At 40.1% G+C, this 20,542-nt stretch overlaps 1 protein-coding gene across 1 annotated transcript in view; it reads right to left on the bottom strand.

Annotated features, from left to right (window-relative positions):
• Nucleotides 1-215: 215 nt before the first annotated feature.
• Nucleotides 216-20,542, bottom strand: part of necab1 (N-terminal EF-hand calcium binding protein 1) — a 129,844-nt gene continuing 109,517 nt past the window's right edge. The window contains exons 9-13 of the mRNA XM_072262329.1: nucleotides 13,080-13,133; nucleotides 8,710-8,822; nucleotides 7,490-7,567; nucleotides 5,850-5,941; nucleotides 216-268 (exon numbers count right to left, since the gene is read on the bottom strand). Of these exons, the coding sequence (XP_072118430.1) occupies nucleotides 240-268; nucleotides 5,850-5,941; nucleotides 7,490-7,567; nucleotides 8,710-8,822; nucleotides 13,080-13,133 (366 nt within the window). The 3' untranslated portion in view covers nucleotides 216-239. The remainder of the gene's footprint in view (nucleotides 269-5,849; nucleotides 5,942-7,489; nucleotides 7,568-8,709; nucleotides 8,823-13,079; nucleotides 13,134-20,542) is intronic.

Raw genomic sequence — 20,542 nt, 5'->3', positions numbered from 1 at the left:
TATATAGCACTAATACATTTGAGCTGTCTATGAATTACACACTTGCCTGTAAGTTGACAATTCATCAACTATGGTATATTATTTGCAGTTATTCATTATTTATTATGTAAGTGATTTGTAACATTTTTCACATGTTTGGATTTTAATAATCTTAACACTGTTGTACATTGAGTTATTTTATAGATGGTTTACATGAAAATTCATGCAACATAAACTTTCTCCAACAGTGGAGGCCAGTTTCAGTTGTTATTTAGAATCCACCATGAAGCTGTGAAAGAAATAAAGAAAGGATTTACAGAGTGGCATAACACGGGTTCTGATGAGCAAACCATACAGTACAATTCATGAGTCAAAGATAGCGAAATCATTTTGCTTCTGAAATTTGTTGAGTTATCACCATATTCCATTAGAACAGGAAGGGCAATGTTATCTCTTCTCTCTTCTAACATTACGTCAATTCAAAATTCAAAGTTCGAAGTAAGTTTATAATCAAAATACATATATGTCACCATACACAACCCTGAAATTCATTATCTTATGGGCAATCATAGTAAATACAAAAAAAAACTAAAAAAAAACATGCAGGCAACAACCAATGTGCAAAAAATATGCAAATACAAAAAGAAAGAAAATAATGATGATGATAATAATAATAATAAATCAGCAATAAATAGAGAACATGAGATTATGTGTCGTCGTGTATATTGACCGGTTGCATCATGGCCTAGTATGGAAACACTAATGCTGTGGAATGGAAAATCCTACAAAAGTGGTGGATGTGGCCCAGTCCATCATGGGTAAAGCCCTTCCCCACCATTGAGCGTTGTTGCAGGAAAGCAGCATCCATCATCAAGGGCCTACACCATCCAGGCCTGCTTTCTTCTCACTGCTACCATCAGGAAGAAGGTACAGGAGCCTCAGGTTCCACAGCACCAGGTTCAGGAACAGTTATTACTCCTCAGGCTCCTGAACCAAAGGGAACAACTTCAGTCCATCACGGAACTATTCCAACTGAACTGGACTCACCATCTCATGCTCTCTATTTGAAGAGGGTTGACAAAGGTAGGGCAGTGGACATTGTCTACATAGACTTTAACAAGAATTTAGACAGGGTCTCACAGGATATGCAAATCCAGAAGATTACCTTACTGGATAGTTTAGCCCAAAAGATTAACCTGGTCCAGAAAATCAGGTCATGTGGGATCCAGGATGAGCTAGGTAATTGGATATAAAACAGGCTTGGTGGAAAGGTGGTAGTGAAGAGCTGTTTTTTTTCCCACATTGGAGGTTTGTGACCAGTGGTGTGGTGCTCTTCCAGTGATACTTGCTAACTATTTAGTTGGCATGATTAATAAGTTACTGAATTATACCAAAATTGATAGTATAGTAGCATAATGATGAGGGTTATTTACAATTGCAATGGCATCTACATCAACAGGGCAAGTGAGCCAAAGAATGGCAGATGTGATGTGTTGCACTTTGGTAAATTAAGCCTGGGCAGAATTTAAACAGAAAAGAGAGCCCTGGAGAATGATGTAGAACAGGAAAGTAGGGAACTTTATATCCATCTCCCTGAAAAGGTGAAAAGGTGGTGAGAATGGTGTTTGACGTGCTTGGCTTCATTGGTTGGGGCACCGAGAACAGGATTTGGGCTGACAAGTCGTTGATGAGAGCCCATTTGTAGTGCTGTGTGTACTTCAGTCACTTGGCTATAGGAAGGATGTCATTAAGCTGAAAAGGTGAATAAGATGTTACTGGGACTGAAGGGCTTGAGTTATGAGGAGATGCTTTTTCTTTGAAGTTGTGGAGGATGAGTGTAGACTTTACAGAGATGTATAAAATCATGAGAAGTATAGATAAGAAGTATGGTCAGTTGTTTTCCCCCAGTGTAGGTAGTTTACAACTCGTGGGCACACGATTATGGTGAGAAGGGAAGCTTTTAAACAGAACCTGAGGGGTGACTTTTCCACACAGAGCAGTGGGTATGTGGAACGAGGTGCCAGTGGAAGCTGTAAAAGCGGATACAATTCCCAGATGATGTGTTGCCTCCCAGGTGCTAGGGTATGAGTCATTTCGGATCGAGTCCTCAGCATTCTTAAATGGGAGGGTGAGCAGCCAGAGGTCATGGTCCATATAAGTACCAATGACATAGGTAGGAAGAGGGACAAGGTTCTGCAAAATGAGTTCAGGGAGTTAGGTGCTAGGTTAAAGGACAGGGTTGTGATTTCAGAATTATTATCCATGCCATGTGCTAATAAGGCCAGAAATAGGAAGATCGGACAATTTAACACATGACTAAGGAGTTGGTGTAGGAGGGAGGTCTTCATATTTTTGGATTATTGGGCTCTCTTCCAGGAAAGGTGAGACCTGTACAGAAGAGATAGATTGCACCTAAACTAGAGGGGGACTAATATTCTATTGGGAAGGTTTGCTAGTACTACATGGGGTGAGGTTGTGTGGTTAAACTAGCATTGCAGGATGAGGGGAACCAGATGAGGGGTGACAGATGTTAAGACCTCAGACAAAAGACTGAGCATGGTGAGACTAATGTTCTGAGCTGCTTATATTTCAATGCAAGAAGTATCGTAGGAAAGGCAGATGAGCTCAACACATGGGTCAACACAAGGAATTATGATATTGTAGCCATAAGTGAGACTTGGTTGCAGGGGGGGGCAGGACTGGCAGCTCAGTATTCCGGGGTTCCGTTGTTTTATACGTGATAGAGCAGGAGGGATTAAAGGGGGAGTGGTAGTGTTACTAATCAGGGAAAATGTCACAGCAGTGCTCAGTCAGGACAGACTGGAGAACTCATCCAGTGAAGCTTTATGGGTGGAACAAAGGTATGACAACATTCATGGAGTTATATTGCAGACCACACAAAAGTCTGTGGGATTAAGAGGAACAAATTTGTAGAGAGATCTCCGACTGTTACAAGAAACACAAGGTTATGATAGTAGGTAATTTTAATTTTCCACTATTGACTAGGACTCCCATACTGTAATAGGACTAGAAGGCATAGAGTTGGCCAAATGTATTCAGGAAAGTTTCCTCAATCAGTGCACAGAAGTCCCAAAAAGAGAATGTGCAACACTTGATCTCCTATTTGGGAATGAGACAGGGCAGGTGACAGAAGTTCGTGCAGAACACTTTGCATCTAATGATCATAATGCTATTAATTTTAAGGTGATTATGGAAAAGGATAGTTCTGGTCCTCGAGTTGAGATTCTAAATTGGAGGAAGGCTAGTTTTGACGGTATCAGAAAGGATCTGGCAAGTGTGGACTGGGACAAGCTTCTTTTCTGGCAAAGTTGTATTTGGTAAGTGGGAAGCCTTCAAAAGTGAAAATTTCAGAAAACTGATCTTGTTTGGGCCTGTCAGAATAAAAGTCAAGGATAACAGACTTAGGAAAACTTGGTTTTTGAGAATTATTAAGGACCTGATTAAGGGAAAAAAGGAGGTGCATAGCAGGTATGGGCAGGTAGGAACAAATGCGGTACTTGAGGAGAATAAGAATTGTGAGAGAACACTTAAGAAAGATATCAGGTGGGCTAAAAGAAAACATACACAGATTACAGAGGAGGAGGAAGATTAGGGTGGACAAATCCCCAGGGCCTGACAAGACATTCCATCGGACCCTGTGGGAGGCAAGTACAGAAATTGCAGGGGCCCTAGCAGAAATATTTAAACAACACACATCAAAGTTGCTGGTGAACACAGCAGGCCAGGCAGCATCTATAGGAAGAGATGCAGTCGACGATTCAGGCCGAGACCCTTCGTCAGGACTAACTGAAGGAAGAGTGAGTAAGGGATTTGAAAGTTGGAGGGGGAGGGGGAGATCCAAAATGAAAGGAGAAGACAGGAGGGGGAGGGATAGAGCCAAGAGCTGGACAGGTGATAGGCAAAAGGGGATACGAGAGGATCATGGGACAGGAGGTCCGGGAAGAAAGACAAGGAGTGGGGGGGGGACCCAGAGGATGGGAAAGAGGTATATTCAGAGGGACAGAGGGAGAAAAAGGAGAGCGAGAGAAAGAATGTGTGCATAAAAATAAGTAACAGATGGGGTACGAGGGGGAGGTGGGGCCTTAGCGGAATATTTAAATCATCCTTAGCTAAAGGTGAAGGACCAGAGGACTGGAGGATAGCTAATGTTCCGCTATTTAAAGAAGGCTCTAATAATAAACCGGGGAATTATCCACTGGTGAGCCTGACATCAGTAGTGGGAAAGTTATAAGAAGGTATTCTAAGAAACTGAATATGAGTATTTAAATAGACAGGGATTGAATAGGGATAGTCAGCATGGCTTCATGCATGATAGGTCGTTTCTAACCAAACCTAAAGATTTTTTGAGGATGTTACCAGGAAAGTTGATAAAGGCAAGGTAGCATATGTTGTATACATGGACTTCAGCAAAGTTCCACTTAGGAGTTGGTCAAGAAGGTTGGTTTGCTTGGCATTCAAGATAAGATCGGAAATTGGATTAGACATTGGCTTTGCAGAAGCCAGAGAGTGTTAGTAGATGGTTGTCTCTCCTATGTAACTAGTGGTGTGTTACAGTGATCAATGCTGAATCTGTGTTGTCATCTATATCAAAGATCTGGATGACAATGTGGTTAACTGGATCAGCAAATTTGTGGATGACACCAAGAGTGGGGGTGTAGTGGAGAACAAGAAAGCCTGTCAGAGTTTGCAACTGGATTGAGACCAGCTGAAAACATGGGCTGAAAAATGACAGGTAGAATTTAATGCAGACAAGTGTGAGGTGTTGCACTTTGGGAGGACTAACCAGGGTAGGTCTTACATACTGATCAATAGGGCACCGTGGATTGTGATAGAACAAAGGAATCTCAGAATACAGGTCCATAATTCATTGGAAGTGGTGTCACAGGTAGGTAGGGTCATAAAGAAAGCTTTTGGCACATTGACCTTCATAGATCGAAGTATTGAGGCAGGAGATGGGACGTTATGTTGAAGTTGTATAAGACATGGATGTGGCCTAATTTGGAGGATTGTGTGCGGTTTTGGTCACCTACCTACAGGAAAGAAGTAAACAAGGTTGAAAGAGACAAGAGTACCCAGAGTTATAAGTAATGATTGAATAGATATAGAACTTTATTTTCTAGAACATGGAAGACTGAGGGGAGATTGACAGAGGTATACAAAATTATGAGGGTTATAATTAGGGTAAATGCAAGTAGGCTTCTTTTTCCACTGATGTTGGGTGAGACCACAACGAGAGGTCATGGGTTAAGGGTGAAAGGTGAAATGTTTTTACTGGAACACAGGGGGAAATTTCTTCACTTGGAGGCTGGTGAGTGTGTGGAACGAGCTACCTGGGGAAGTGGTGGATGTGATTTCAATTTCAACATTTAAGAGAAGTTTGGATAGGTACAAGGATGGGAGGGGCATGGAGGGTTATGATCTTGATGGGACTAGGCAGTTTAAATGGTCCGGCATGGACTAATTGGGCCAAAGGGCCTGTGTCTGTAGTTTTCTATGACTCTATTTGAAAGACATTTAGACAGACACTGTACATGTATTTAAGAGGGAGGAGATGGGACGTTATGTTGAAGTTGTACCAACATTGACAAATTGGACCAGGCCAGTTATCTCTTCATTGTACTTACGCTTTTCATTGCTGTACTAGCATTCCTTTAGTGACCAGAGTTATACATAATTAGTTCTCTCGCATGTAATCAATGCACAATTTTTTGATTTATTCCCCTATTATGCTTTGCTCCAGAAGCACATGTACACTAAGGTAATTCAGCAGTGTTCTGCAAATGTGAGGAAATAATAGAACATAGCTCTTCACACAGTTGTATTAAGTAATGTCACTTTTTGCATCATACCAGGTACAAGCATTGTTGTTATTAGCTCCGGAGTGTCCAAGAAATCCACATTACTCCTCTGGAAGGTTTTGCTGTCGTTGGTCTGGATGTGCCTAAAGTAATTGGCATATCATTGAATCATCTCCACCCACAAAGTGCACATAAATTACACTTTATCAGCTAGGACAGCAAATAATTAGAATATTTTAGAATATTAGAATATAGAATAGTTCTTTTTCTGTTTTATAACAATGTATTGATAAAGATTCACTGAAGTAAAAAATCCATATTTTAATCTTCTCAAAAGGATGCATTCTAATATTTCGATAGAACTGAATATATCCCATCCGTTGAAAAATATTTTAATTTCATCCATGCATTAGGACAAGGATGCTGCAACAACCTAGCCTACAATGAAAATAAATTAAAATGCTGAAATCTCCTCTGTGATTTCTGATCCCTGTTCATCTCACTATTGCCTTAGAGCTGTTGCTGTCTGGTACTGGCGACCATAAAAGTAACAACATGGCCCCCATCTGTATATATCAAGAAATAACACTCTAATTTAGGACCAGTAAAATACTAATACTGGCATTTGAAGGGATTTGAGAGCTTCTGTGCACATTCACAAGTTTATTGTGAAGATACAGCAAGTACTCAGACAAATGACTTGGTAGCTTTGCTGTAACTGTAAAACTATATGGTGCCATCATACCTAGAGAGCCATATAGTTTTGGTCTTGTATTGGAAGTTATACACTTTAGACAGAGTTGATCAAAGATGCATGGTTGTTTTCTAGGATGAGAGGCAATGGGGCAAGATTGATTATTATTCTTTCAAATTAACTAGAATAATTTGATAATCTTGAACTGAACAAAATGTTTAAAATGTTTGACAGAGTAGGTGTTGAGAATCTATCTCTGTTGGTTGGAGAATTTACAATAAAGGGTCGCATCCTCGGGATAAGGAGTCACTTATTCAGGAATCAGAATCAGATTATTATCCCTGATATTTGTCATGAAATTTGTTGTTTTGCAATTCCGACTTGGGTGAGATGAAATGTGTTCATTCAGAGAATTTGTATCTTTGGAATGCTCTCTCCCAGATGAGTTAAAACACTTATGGCTAAGTTCAATGGATTTTTAGGGCACTCGGATTAATCAAGGGATATGGCAATGAGGCCGGAAGCTGAAGCTGATGTGGAGATGCAGCCATGGTCTTATTGAAGGCAGAATAAATGATGGTTCTTATTGTTTACTAGTGCTTTTAATTATTAAATGTGCAGAAAACAGGAGGTAAACTGAGACAGGTCTAGACTTGAGAGATATAATGATGATAGAATTAGATTTTGATGGTGAAGCCTGATTTGTGTCTCATCCAAGAAGAAAGTATAAAATTAATAGACAGTTTTATGGGTGCTCGGATAAAGTTTACCAATGTAAGCAAGAGTTACATGGCAGCTAAATCAAAGTTCCAGGGGAATTCCTGGGAAATACATCTCAGTCATCCCCATGATTACCTGTTTAAAAATCCTTTATCTTTACATCCAATGCTGGTCAAAGACATTACAGGAAGACTGTTGGGTCTGCTATTTGTGCACTTTTTGCTATTCCACCCAATTTATTATCAATCCAATGCATCTCTGGATTTAAATTACTTACATTTTCCAGAGACTGGTGTTTTCCCAGAATTCATAAATTATAAAACGGGATTCGTTTGATAGTTTCTGCACAGAAATACTGTGGAACAATGATAATAAATAAATGTTATATAATATAACAAGAAGAACAATATAAATCTACTATTGATAAAGAATTTTTGGTATGGAGCTCAAAATCCAACTTTTGAGATTTTGTGAGTATACACATTATCTGAAGAGGTGTAATATTTGTGTTTATGGGTCTTAGGAATATCATCACAAATAGCCAATTCTTTGTTTCTGATTATAAGTATGTTGGTTTAAGTTTCAAACCTGAGACTTGAGTACAAATATTTGCTGGTACACCATTCCTATACTGGAGAGTCTATACTGCTGGAAGTACTGTCTTTTCTGTGAAACTTAAAACCAGACTCCTCCCCTCCCCCCCACCAACTCACCACACTTATTTGCTCTCTCATAGTGCAATTTCACAGAAAGATGGGGCTGTTAATCCTGGAGCATATTTCCTACATTGAAATAATGACCACTGTTCAGTTGTACTTACTGTAAGTTTTTACATGACACAGAAATATGATGAGACTATGAAAGGCACAAAATGAATGCAGAACTTTTTCAAAAGATAATATCACAAAATATAATGAAAGATCACTTTGTCAGACAGATACCATTTATTTGGAAATTTTAAAAGCCTTTATGATAAAAGAATTTGGTAGTTTTAATAATGGGCATATTGCTGGTGGCAATACAGCTGATATAGTTGCAGCTCATGGTCCATATTTTAAAAATGAAGAAGTATAAAGTTTATACAAGAGTTGTATTGGATATACTGCCAGAATATATATTAAACAACTTTCTTTCAACTCACTGTTGAAATCTTGATTTAAGTATACGGGTACAACTACAATTTACAAACCTCAAAATTAGAAGAGTATACCTTAAAAAAACATACAGGAAATGTATGCAGTATAGTTTCTCATAATTAAACTTACTATTGGTAGGAAGCATCCCTGAAACTAGCTCCAAACAGAGCTTCAAGCTAAATGAAGTAAACTTATTTAATAAAATGTGTTCTTTATTCTAACCATTGTCGAAAGAAGTGATGATGCTGTAAGGGAGGTACTTTTAAAAAGAGCTAGGCTACAGTCCATCAAGCACAATGTTGTGCACTTTAATATTACACAGAACAGGAAAAATGGTTTTCACAAATATCTTCACACTTACTGCAAGCATCCTGTTTGTGTGGTTGCAGACACCACATACTGTCTCAAAGCTAAACGGAATTCCTCCAGCTCTTCTTCCAGTATAGACATCTGTCGCTGCACAATAAAAATGTGCTATGGAAAGTAAATAATTTATACTTCAGTGATTAAATATCATAACAAACCTAAATATTGTTGTCATTTGGAAAGACAATAAATCCTTGCTATTGAAACATTTTTGAATAGCATTCATTATAGATTTACAAATTACTGCAGTTTCTTAAGAAACAACAGTTTCATGGCTCATGGCTACATGTTAAAACACCACTCTCATCCTGATTTATTTTAGGATTTTATATTAAGTCCACATTTGGTTAGATTAGAAATTTTAGTTGTAAGAAACAAGATCTATTATTTTTTGGAGATTAGGCAGTGAAAACCAGTAGCAGGAAATACAGATAAGAGGCATACTCTATTCTTCATGGACATTTGTGAAATATGTTGGGAGGAGGATTGTCTTTTTCACTGGAGTGCCAAAAGGTCTGTCAGAGCAGAAAAGAAATGGAGTGGCAGGAACTGTCTATAAAGATCAGGCAGCAGCTATGGAAAAGAGTAAACAGTCGACATTTCGGGCTGAGATCCTTCATCAGGACTGAGGAGGAAGTGGAGAAGTCAGAGTAAGAAGGGGGAGGGGAGGATGAAGTACAAGGCGATAGGTGAAAATGAGAGAAAGGGAGGGGTGAAGTAAAGAGCTGGGAAGTCAGCTGGTGAAAGAGATAAAGGACTGGAGAAGGGGGAATCTCATAGGAGAGGACAGAAGACCAAGGAAGAAAGAGAAAGGGGAGGAGCACCAGAGGGAGGTGATGGGCAGGAAAGGAGATGAGGTGAGAGAGGGAAACAAGAATGGAGAATGGTGAAGGTGGGGAGGGGCGCAATTACTGGAAGTTCGAGAAATCGATGTTCACGCTCTCTGCCCGCTATGTCGATTATTTACTCTTTTCAATAGATGCTGCCAGGCCTGCTGAGTTCCTCCAGCAATTTGTATGTGTTGTTTTGGATTTCCAGCATCTGCCGATTTTTTTTTTCCAGTCTATAAAGATAGGTGCCTTGCAAAATTTGCACTGACCACACTAAACATAGAAAGATTAGTGTTCTGGTGCTTCACAGGTGCATGTTGGAAACTGATGATGCTACATTCTTCACATTACGCAGGCACTTTGGTATCTATTTCTCCAGCTGCCCTATTAAACAATGCAATCTTCTCACAACCAAAACCACTCAAAACACAGCTTGCAAAATAAACTTACATATCATCATATGAATGGGGACCAGAACCCCCTCAAGCCAGTTCTGCCATATGGATGAACTGACTGTACTCTCAGCATTGCATTTCTGATTATCAGGGTAACCATTTGCCACCCTATCTAACAATGTGTACCTTTAAAATATTCAAAGATTCTGCATAGTCTCTCAAGTGTTCCAGTGACTTATGATTACATGAGACAATAAGTTTCATCACATTACCGTCATAAGTGGGCAACTGCTTATTTTCTAAATTGTGGCTCCTAGTTCTAGCTTCTCCCTTCAAGGGAAAAGTCTCTTCAAATTCACTCTGTCAAGACCCCTCAATTTCCTTCTCTGTCTTCTGAACACAGGTACAAGGCCAATCTGCCCAACTTCCTTCCTTCCTTCCTAACTTCCTTCCTTTTGCAGTAGTAGTCTGTAACCATCACGGAATTGCTTCCAGTGCACTAACATGTACACTGTACAGTACTTGAAATGTGCTCTCCTTATTTTGTATTCAATTTTCCTAGCAATAAATGATGAATGTCAGTTTTATTTGCGGTATTTGCCTAAAAGCTTTTTCTGAATCATGTACCAGGAATCATACAATACAGATCCCTTTCACCTCCGAACTTTGCAATCTTTCCATTTTAGATACAATGTTTCTTTCTTTATTTTATCTGTCAATATGAACAATTTCACATTTTTTTGTATTAAACTTCATTTACCAGATATTTGTTCATTCATTTAAGCTAGCTATATATTCTCCTTATTTCTTTTTCACAAAGTACAATCTTTGATACCCATCTTTGATTCAGCAAATTTAGCAACTGTGCCTTCAGTCCCTTTCAGTCATTTGTCTATCATGTTAAGAACATTATTAATTCACAGAACCATTTCAGTTACCCTTTCTGTTCTCTGTCCTTCCTATATGCCACATACCCTTCGGTGTTCAGTCCCCAAGCTAAGCTTTGTAACAGCTATGTGTTTTCAAATAAAGAATCTTTCTGTCCTTTTATTGTTCTGCCTTTTCTACAGAATTTCTTAGAGTACTATCTTGTACTTTTTTTTCAATCTGTTTAACATTTCCAATATTAATACCTTCCTCTCTGGCTTGTTGCTTTCATTTACAAAATCTTTGCAACTGTGGTCCCTTATCTTTACTGCTTAGTTTAAAATTATGTCTATTTACCCAGTAATGTAGCTTACTAGAACACTGCTCCCAGCACAGTTTAGGTGCAGATTATCCCAATGGTACAGCAGGCATTTACCCAACAGATTGGATGCAATTCCAAAGGCACAATATGCTGGAGAAGAGGTCACTCAAAGGTTCTGTGGAGGGTGATAAAGAACCTAACTTTCCTGAAGCTGGATATATGTATTGCAGGTTTAGATAAAGTTAACTACATGATGTTTAACATACTTCCTTTCATTACAGCAATAAAATTGTGATCACATTTCCTACGAGGATCTCTAAGTGTGAAACTATTAATTAATCCTGTCTTGTTTCTAGAAATGGCATGCCACCTTATCTGTCAATGTGTACCTTAAGAATATTCAAAGATTCTGCACAGTCTCTCAAGTGTTCCAGTGACTCATGATTATTTGAGACAATAAGGTTCATCACATCACTGTCATAAATGGGGCCCGCTCTCAGGGCCTCACAACCGGCCGCTCTTCAATATGTCAAGGACACAACCTGGAAGGCTAGCACGCCTTCAGGGTACTGGATTTTCGTGGGTCTGGGGGCGGACAGATTTGAGGTCAGTGCTGCCGCCTAGTGTGTTGTGGTAGAACACGGAAGATCGAAAGCAGTGAGCTGGCTGCTGGCTGTGTGCCCAGCGACCCGAGATCTCTGAGCACGGAGCTTGGAAAAAGCAACGCAAAAGACTTTTAACACTGTAAATTGGCGAGTTGTTTTGTTAAGTCTCCCCTCTTACTGTGAAACGGGGACAGCTCTTTTTTCCCTTATAAGGGAAAGAGAGAGAGAGCCTGTGGTATGCTGAATACCAGGTAAATGAGTAGTCTTTGGGGTACTGCAAGTCTGTATCTTTATTGGTACTTTGTTACAGGCTTGAGTGCTCGGTGAGGAGTTCCAATGCTTTTTTATTGGCGGGGGAGGGATCATTGCTTTGTTGATGCGTTAGGGGGGGAGCTGGGGGGGCTTTGGGGTTCTAACATTTAACTGTCATTTGTTCTTTGAGGAACTCCTCTGTTTTTGTGGCTGTTTGCAAAGAAAAAGAATTTCAGGATGTATATTGTATACATTTCTCTGACATTAAATGTAACAATTGAAACAAAATTTGGAAATGAGCCAGGTTAGAGATAGTCAGAATACTCTGGGCAGCTGCCAGCCAAAGATGTTTTTCTTTATACATACACTGTATGTTAAATTTCACTATAAAAGTTATAATCATAACACTGATATCTTACTTGAAAGTATAATCTCAAGAAATTTCTACTTCAGCTAATTTAAATCATGCTTGCTGAACTATTATGCCCATAGTTATAAATTTTGGTGACATTAATGTTGGGTGTGCTTAAAGGGCCCGAAGGATCATTGGGACCAGAGTCACCGCTACCAAAAACTGTTCCAACTGCTACCATCTGGGAAATGGCACCACAGCATTGAAGTCAGGACCAACAGGCTTTGGAACAGCTTCTCCCACCAGGCCATCAGACTGAAGAATTGATGCTGATATAACTGTATTTTATGCTATATTGACTGGCCTGTTGTACATACTATTTATTAAAAATTACTATAAATTGCACATTGCACATTCAGACAGAGATGTTACATAAAGATTTTTACTCCTCATGTATGTGAAGGATATATGAAATAAAGTCAATTAAATTCAACTGCTTCCAGACATTTTCTTAGCCAGACAACAGCCTCCTCTGGCATCAAACAACGTAAGCAATTGAGCTCTGCTTTGAACAAAATTGCTGCTGACATTTGACATCAAAATTCTATTTTGGCAAAAGAAGTTCTGGACTGGGAAATTTTTCACAATGTCTTTTTGACCTCCCAAACATGGTCACAATATAGTTTTCATGCTCTCGAGAATGAGAACCATTTTAGGTCTGACTAATGTAAGACTGACTTACAGATTTGGCATTTCCCTCCAATACTTCTTCCTCCAGCGGTTCGAGCTTTAAGTCCTGTAAACCAACGATACCAATACAGACACGTGAACCAACAAGAAAGTAAAATATAAAATCAACATTCTGCACTTCCATCCACACTAGGAACATTGCGATGAAACAATCTGCAATTCACTGCTTATTCTACGAATGAACAGGAAATCAAAGATCATAATTCAAATATCACTAAACGCACTTCCCATGAGTTCTGAAATCTTTGTAATTATTCTGCCTAATAGAAGTTTTATCTGAAGTGAGTTTGTTGCTTTGTTGTTAGTCCAAACTCCTGTGACTTGTGCTTTTTCACCCTCCTCTCTAAGAATATTGTTCCTGTCCCAAATAGGGACAAGTTTGGTGACACAGTGGTGCAGCTACGTCAAGCTCCAGCAACTGGGGCTCAATGCCGACAGAGAATGCTATGTGGACTTTGCATATTCTCCGTGACTATACATTTCTTTCAAGTCCTCTGGTTTCCATGCACATCCCAAAGACACACAAGTGATAGACTAATTAGCCACTGTATATTGTCTTTAATATGTGGATGACTTGAAGAATCCAGAGGAGAAGAGAGCAAGGTTGATGAGAATGTGGAAACAAAAAAAACAATATTGGATTAATGTAGAATAAATGCAATTGGGTCAGCATGAATTCACTGGGCCAAAAGGCCTGCTTTGTGTTATATGACATGATTAGTGGCTTATATTACACTCAAGGAGGCTTGTATTGTCAACAGTTTTGGGCCCCACATCTCAGAAAGGATGTGTTGTCATTGGATAGAGTCCAGAGGAGGTTCACGAAAAGTATTCCAGGAATGAAGGGGTTAACATATGAGGAGCATTTGGTAGCTTAGGGCCTGTACCCACTGGAATTTACAAGAATGCAGGGGGATCTCATTGAAACCTACTGATTGTTGAAAGGACTAGATAGGGTGGATGTGGTATCCAGAACTAAAGAATACAACCTCAAAATTGAGGGGTGACCCTTTAGAACAGAGGTAAGGATGAATTTTTTTTTAACTAGGCAATAGTAAATCTGTGGAATGCTCTGCCACAGACTGTGGTGGAGGCCAAGTCTGTGCATATATTTAAGGTGGAAGTTGATCGTTTCCTGATTGGTCAGGGCATCAAAGGATATGGCGAGAAGGCAGGTGTATGGGGTTGAGTGGGATCCAGGATCAGCCATGATGGAATGGTGGAATAGACTTGATGGGCTGAATGGTGTAATTCCGCTCCCATGTCTTATTGTCTTACCTGGAAGACATCCCTCACCCTTCTCCAATCAGATCTTGCATCTAGGCTAATGACTGAATAAATTAGGTGATAGTTGTTGGAATAACAGCTTCAGAAATAAATCTGCTTATCATGTGTTTTATTTGAAGAAATTTGATGTAAAGTGTGAAAGAGATTCATTTTAGTGAGGTGCTCTCCAACTTGTGATTCAGCTGATATGTCCGAGTAAAAGTAAGACTGAGCCACTGTAAAATCTTTAGACCAAAGAAATCCAGATTTATGAATTCTAGCTTTATCACTTTTATCCCTTCTTATCAACATGCAATATCATAGCAGCTTAAGCATAACAAAGTATTCCATGACGTTTTGTTTTCTAACAAAATGTAATACCAAAGCGTGCAAGGAGACAGGAGGACAGATAAACTGAGTTTTAACTGTTATGGTACACACAGCTTTCCCTTGTTTACATGCGTAGGTGCGATTTTTCACTGAAAAAAATCACTGTGTTAGGAAAGTTTTGAAGCTTGCTTTGGCGCTGCAGGTATTGAAAAAAGAATAATTATCAATTGAATAATCATCAGTTGAATAATGACTATTTGCTGCAGCCCATGAATCCCTGCAGCTTGGGGAATCTTGTCGTTCTCTAACACTGCAATGTTAGGTCATGCTGCTCTTAGACGTTTATAAAAGCTAGATGATTTACTCTACCAAACCATGCATTTGTCATTTTCTATAAAATGTGTGTATAACTAATTTGCTTACGTTATTTTCAGGGTAGTGGTAGTTTGTAATTGATCTAGATATAAAACAGTTCTAACTTCAACAGTCATTGGCAATGCTAGAAGTGGTTGTAAGTGAGATTCCAGCAAACAGCATTTTTCATTAAAGCATCCTTTGCAACATATGGTCTCTTTGGATTAATACATCTTATGTCTATTTCCTGGAATAATTAAAAACGAAAAGCTGCTTTACAGGTTGCATAACTATGCAGAAGGATGAATACCAAATGTTTCATTTCTCTGCTTTATCCTCCAAAGAGCAGGATGCAATGTGGGCTTTGTAAAATTAGTTGGTTACACAGAATGTGGAGATTTCATGCAAAGTATATCGGAGTAGAAGAAGACATACATGGTTAAAAAAGACAGGAGTAGTCTGTATCAAACCGAGTGACAGGACCTAATTCTTTTCTTTTTTCCTGTTCAAACAGTCAGTCAAATATGATAGAATATCAAAGCAAGGATGTAATGTTGAGACTTTATAAGGAACTGGTGAGGCCTCACTTGGAGTATTGTGAACAGTTTTGGGCCCCTTATTTTTAGGAAGGATGTGCTGAAACTGGAGAGGGTTCAAAGGAGATCCACAAAAATGATTCCGGGTTTGAATGGCTTGTCATATGAAGAGTGTTTAATGGCTCTGAGCCTGTATTCATTAGAATTCTGAAGAATGAGGGTGACCTCATTGAAACCTGTCGAATGGTGAAAGGACTTAATAGAGTGGACATGGAGAAGATGTTTCCTATGGTGGGACATTCTAAGACCAGAGGACACAGCCTCAGAATAGAGGAGCATCCTTTTAAAATGGAGATGAGGAGAAATTTCTTTAGACAGAGAGTGGTGAATCCATGGAATTCTTTGCCACAGGCAGCTGTGGAGGCCAGGTCTTTATGTATATTTAAGGCAAAGGTTGATAGATTCGTGATTAGTTATGGTATAAAGGGATACGGGGAGAAGACAGAAGATTGGGGCTGAGAGGAAGATTGAATCTGCCAGGATCTGCAATGGTGGAACAGACTTGATGGGCCAAATGGCCTATATGTTATGGTCAAATTGTATGCTTGGTGCCTGTTATCAATGAAAATAAGCAACAAGAGGTTACAGTAGGAATCTCCCAGGGACAGTCTTTGTTAATCTAGAGGTGTACAGGCTTCAGAATAGGTTTTAGGATGTGTAGTTTGTTGATCATTGATTATGGAAGGTCCAAAAGATAAGCTGGCCCTAGTGGAAGAGAGTCTAAGGACTCCTTGCAATTGTGGAGGAATCAGTCCTGCTCATTTTGATCCTCAAGGAACACTATACTAAAGAATTAATTTCTGAGGCCAGATGTTTCCCCCTCATGTATTTCCAGATCCTTTTGAGAAAGATTTAAATGTGTTAATAATGCATTGCATTTCCAAGATGGGATCTCTGTATAGCACAACGGCATCATAATGTGGTATAAACTCAAAAGATTGGTGTTTTATAATTGTTGAATTTACTTGTTGCCCCGACTCCAATTGATGATCTTCTCTCCTGCTTGACATTGAGCAATTAACATTGAATACAAGGTCAAGCAAGTTTCAGCATCAAAGAAGGATTCAAAAAATATTTAAACTGAGAAAAGATTAACATACATTTTAAAAACTTCATTATGAATCAATTGTACATAATTGTACTGAAGATGGCCTGTACTTGAAATACATCCATCAGCTGAGTAGTATGGTCACAATTAGATTTTGCCAGGAAACAGCAGAGCAGATGTTGAGCAACAAGCACGTAACACTCCTACCCCAGCTCAGACTGTCCTGACGGACTTCGATCAGCTTTTGCTATCAACAGCCTTTCAAACTACTCACAAACCTCTCTGGTGATAAGGAATATTTATTTAAAATAGAATTTAATTGAAATAATTCAAAGTAACACAATATCAGACTGAGATTAAGCTTCTCCCCACAGTTGGCTTTAAAGCATCCAGAATAAAACAAATAAACTCAAAACCCTTTGGACCATAATGTTTTACAGCTATATAAAAAGTAAAGAGGTGGCTTGGGAGAGAGAGACTTCTTAGGGATCTGCAGGGCCGCCAATGACTTGAGCCACAGGAGATGGGTGGGATTTTTAATGAATAGTTTGCTTGATATTTGCTGAAGGGAAAAACGTGGCTGTTCGAGAGACAAGAGACAAGTGGAGATAGAGAGCATTCATATTAGCAGGGAGAATATATTTACAGTCTTACAATATATTAAGGTGGATACATTCCCAGGGCCCGAGTGAGTACATCCTCGTACTTTACAAAAGAAATTAAGGAGGCCATTGCAAAGATATTTACTTCATCATTAGCCACTGGTGAAGTTACGGGAAACTGGAAGGTAGCTAATGTTATTCTGTTTTTAAGAGTAGCAAGGTCAAGCCAGGGGAATGCAGGCCGGTCAGCCTGACACTACTGGTGAGCTTGTTACTGGAGGGAATTCAGGGGGACATCTACCAGCATTTGGATAGAGTCTGACTAGGATGAGTCAGCATGGTTTTGTTCATGGTAAATTGCGCCAAAAGAAGCCAAAGAAGTGTTTTTGTGCCAAAAGAAGCCAAAAAGGTCAGTGAAGGTAGCGTAGTGAATGTTATATATTTGGATTTTTGCAAGATCCCAACAAGGTCCAGTATGGAAGACTGGTTTGCAATCTTAGGATGCATGGAACCACTTGGATAGTAACACACACAAAATTCCGGAGGAACTCAGGAGGGCAGGTAGCATCTATGGAAATGAATAGACAGTCGATATTTCTGGCCAAGAACTTTCTGCAGGACTGAGAAGGAAGTTGGGTGGGGGGGGGGGAGATGCCAGAATAAAATGCTGGGGGGAGGGGAAAGAGGATCTAGTTGGAAGGAGATAGGTGGTCAGGTGTGTTGTATTACCCTATAACTCTATTACTTTAGAAGTGACCAATTCACTCAACTAAGAGTAACACACAGAACTTTGTAAATTGTCTGATAGAATTGTTAAAGGGAATGACCAAACCTAAGAGTAGCATATCCAGTTGCATTCTTCATACTCAGAGAGATATAATTAAGATGTATCAGAGGGTAATCCAATGAGCAAATTTGAAGGTATTTTCTAATTTTCAATTCTGTTGCTGATATTTTACCACTTTTTTTTATAATAAAGATGGCATACAAAATGATTACTTCAATTAATTGAACTCCACAAGCTTTTGCTCTTTCAAATGAATTAATTTTATTTTATAAATTTACGTTCACTTAATATGATAAAACAATTTATATTTCATAAAATAAACTCATGTAGTCAACTGTATTAGAATAAAGATAACCACTAGCACAGACTTAAAACCAGGAAACAAGATGGGAAAGATGAGCTGTTCAAAAGTACAAAATAGCTTGATAATAAGTGACAGTTTAAAAAAGGAATCAAATGTTTCACCTGTAGATTAATGAAATATGTGTACAAATATTCATTTTTATTCTATGTCAGTTATCAAGACCAATATTACATATAACTCGCCAGGAAGTTTTCTCTATTAATTCTACATTACATTTACTAGAAATCATAGAACATTACAGCACAGAAACAGGCCCTTCTTGGCTGTGCCGAACCATTTTTCTGCCTAGTCCCACTGACCTGCACCTGGACCATTTCCCTCCATACACCTCTCATCCATGTACCTGTTCAAGTTTTTCTTAAATATTAAAAGTGAGCCCGCATTTACCACTTCATCTGGCAGCTCATTCCACACTCCCACCACTCTCTGTGTGAAGAAGCCCCCCCAATATTCCCTTTAAACTTTCCCCCCTTCATCCTTAAGCCATGTTCTCTGGTTTTTTTCTCCCCTTGCCTCAGTGGAAAAAGCCTGCTTGCATTCACTCTATCTATACCCATCATAATTTTATATACCTCTATCAAATCTCCCCTCATTCTTCCACGCTCCAGGGAATAAAGTCCTCACCTATTCAACCTTTCTCTGTAACTGAGTTCCTCAAGTCTCGGCAACATCCTTGTAAACCTTCTCTGCACTCTTTCAAACAACAGGCATTCTGCAGATGCTGGAAATTCAAGCAACACACATCAAAGTTGCTGGTGAATGCAGCAGGCCAGGCAGCATCTCTAGGAAGAGGTGCAGTCGAAGTTTCAGGCCGAGACCCTTCGTCAGGACTAACTGAAGGAAGAGTGAGTAAGGGATTTGAAAGTTGAAGGGGGAGGGGGAGATCCAAAATGATAGGAGAAGACAGGAGGGGGAGGGATGGAGCCAGGAGCTGGACAGGTGATTGGCAAAAGGGGATACGAGAGGATCATGGGGGCAAAAGGGGATACGAGAGGATCATGGGGGGCTCCAACACCTCAGGGCATATCCAAAACCCGGACTCCAGCAACCACCATGGACACCTTCACAGTGATTGCGCAACCACCAACTGAGACGCCAGCCTTGAACTCCAGGCCGGGTCTTTATGTGCTGCTGTTGTGACTCCCGTCTCCCCTTCCCCCACCACCACTCCGCAGCCCCGTCTTCCTCAGATCCCACCGTCAACTCCTGGGCCCTCAGAGGCTCCATCTTCCTCTCACCCCAACCCTCCCCGCTCTATTGACACCCCCAGCCTCCCCCCTCTGATCCCAGCTCTCATCCGTGCCGGGTCTTTACCATCCCCTCCGACCTTCAACTGTCGGAGGCAGAACGCTCTGTTCTCAGTAAGGGCCTCACCTTTGTCCCCATTCGCCCACACCTCAGCGAGTTCCGTGTTCGCCACGATGCGGAACTTTTCTTCCGCCGTCTCTGTCTCCGAGCCTACTTCTTCGGCAAGGACTCTTCCACCCCCACCGATGACTCCCTTCTCCCGTCTTCAACCCTCCTCTTCTTCATGGACACCCCACTCTGGTCTTCTGCAATTTTCCGCTAGGCCCCACCTCCCCCTTGTACCCCATCTGTTATTTATTTTTATGCACACATTCTTTCTCTCACTCTCCTTTTTCTCCCTCTATCCCTCTGAATATACCTCTTGCCCATCCTCTGGGTCCCCCCCCCCCCACTCCTTGTCTTTCTTCCCGGACCTCCTGTCCCATAATCCTCTCGTATCCCCTTTTGCCTATCACCTGTCCAGCTCTTGGCTCCATCCCTCCCCCTCCTGTCTTCTCCTATCATTTTGGATCTCCCCTCCCCCTCCAACTTTCAAATCCCTTACTCACTCTTCCTTCAGTTAGTCCTGACGAAGGGTCTCGGCCTGAAACGTCGACTGCACCTCTTCCTAGAGATGCTGCCTGGCCTGCTGCGTTCACCAGCAACTTTGATGTGTGTTGCACTCTTTCAACATCATTAATATCCTTCCTGCAATTAGGTGACCAAAACTGCACACAATACTCCAAATTCGGCCTCACCAATGTCTTATACAGCCTCACCATAACATTAAAATGAAGTAATATGAAGGCAACTCGTTACAC

The sequence above is a fragment of the Mobula birostris genome, chromosome 1, assembly GCF_030028105.1.
Source record: "Mobula birostris isolate sMobBir1 chromosome 1, sMobBir1.hap1, whole genome shotgun sequence".
Classification (NCBI taxonomy): domain Eukaryota; kingdom Metazoa; phylum Chordata; class Chondrichthyes; order Myliobatiformes; family Myliobatidae; genus Mobula; species Mobula birostris.
This window is presented reverse-complemented; position numbering and strand designations above follow the sequence as displayed.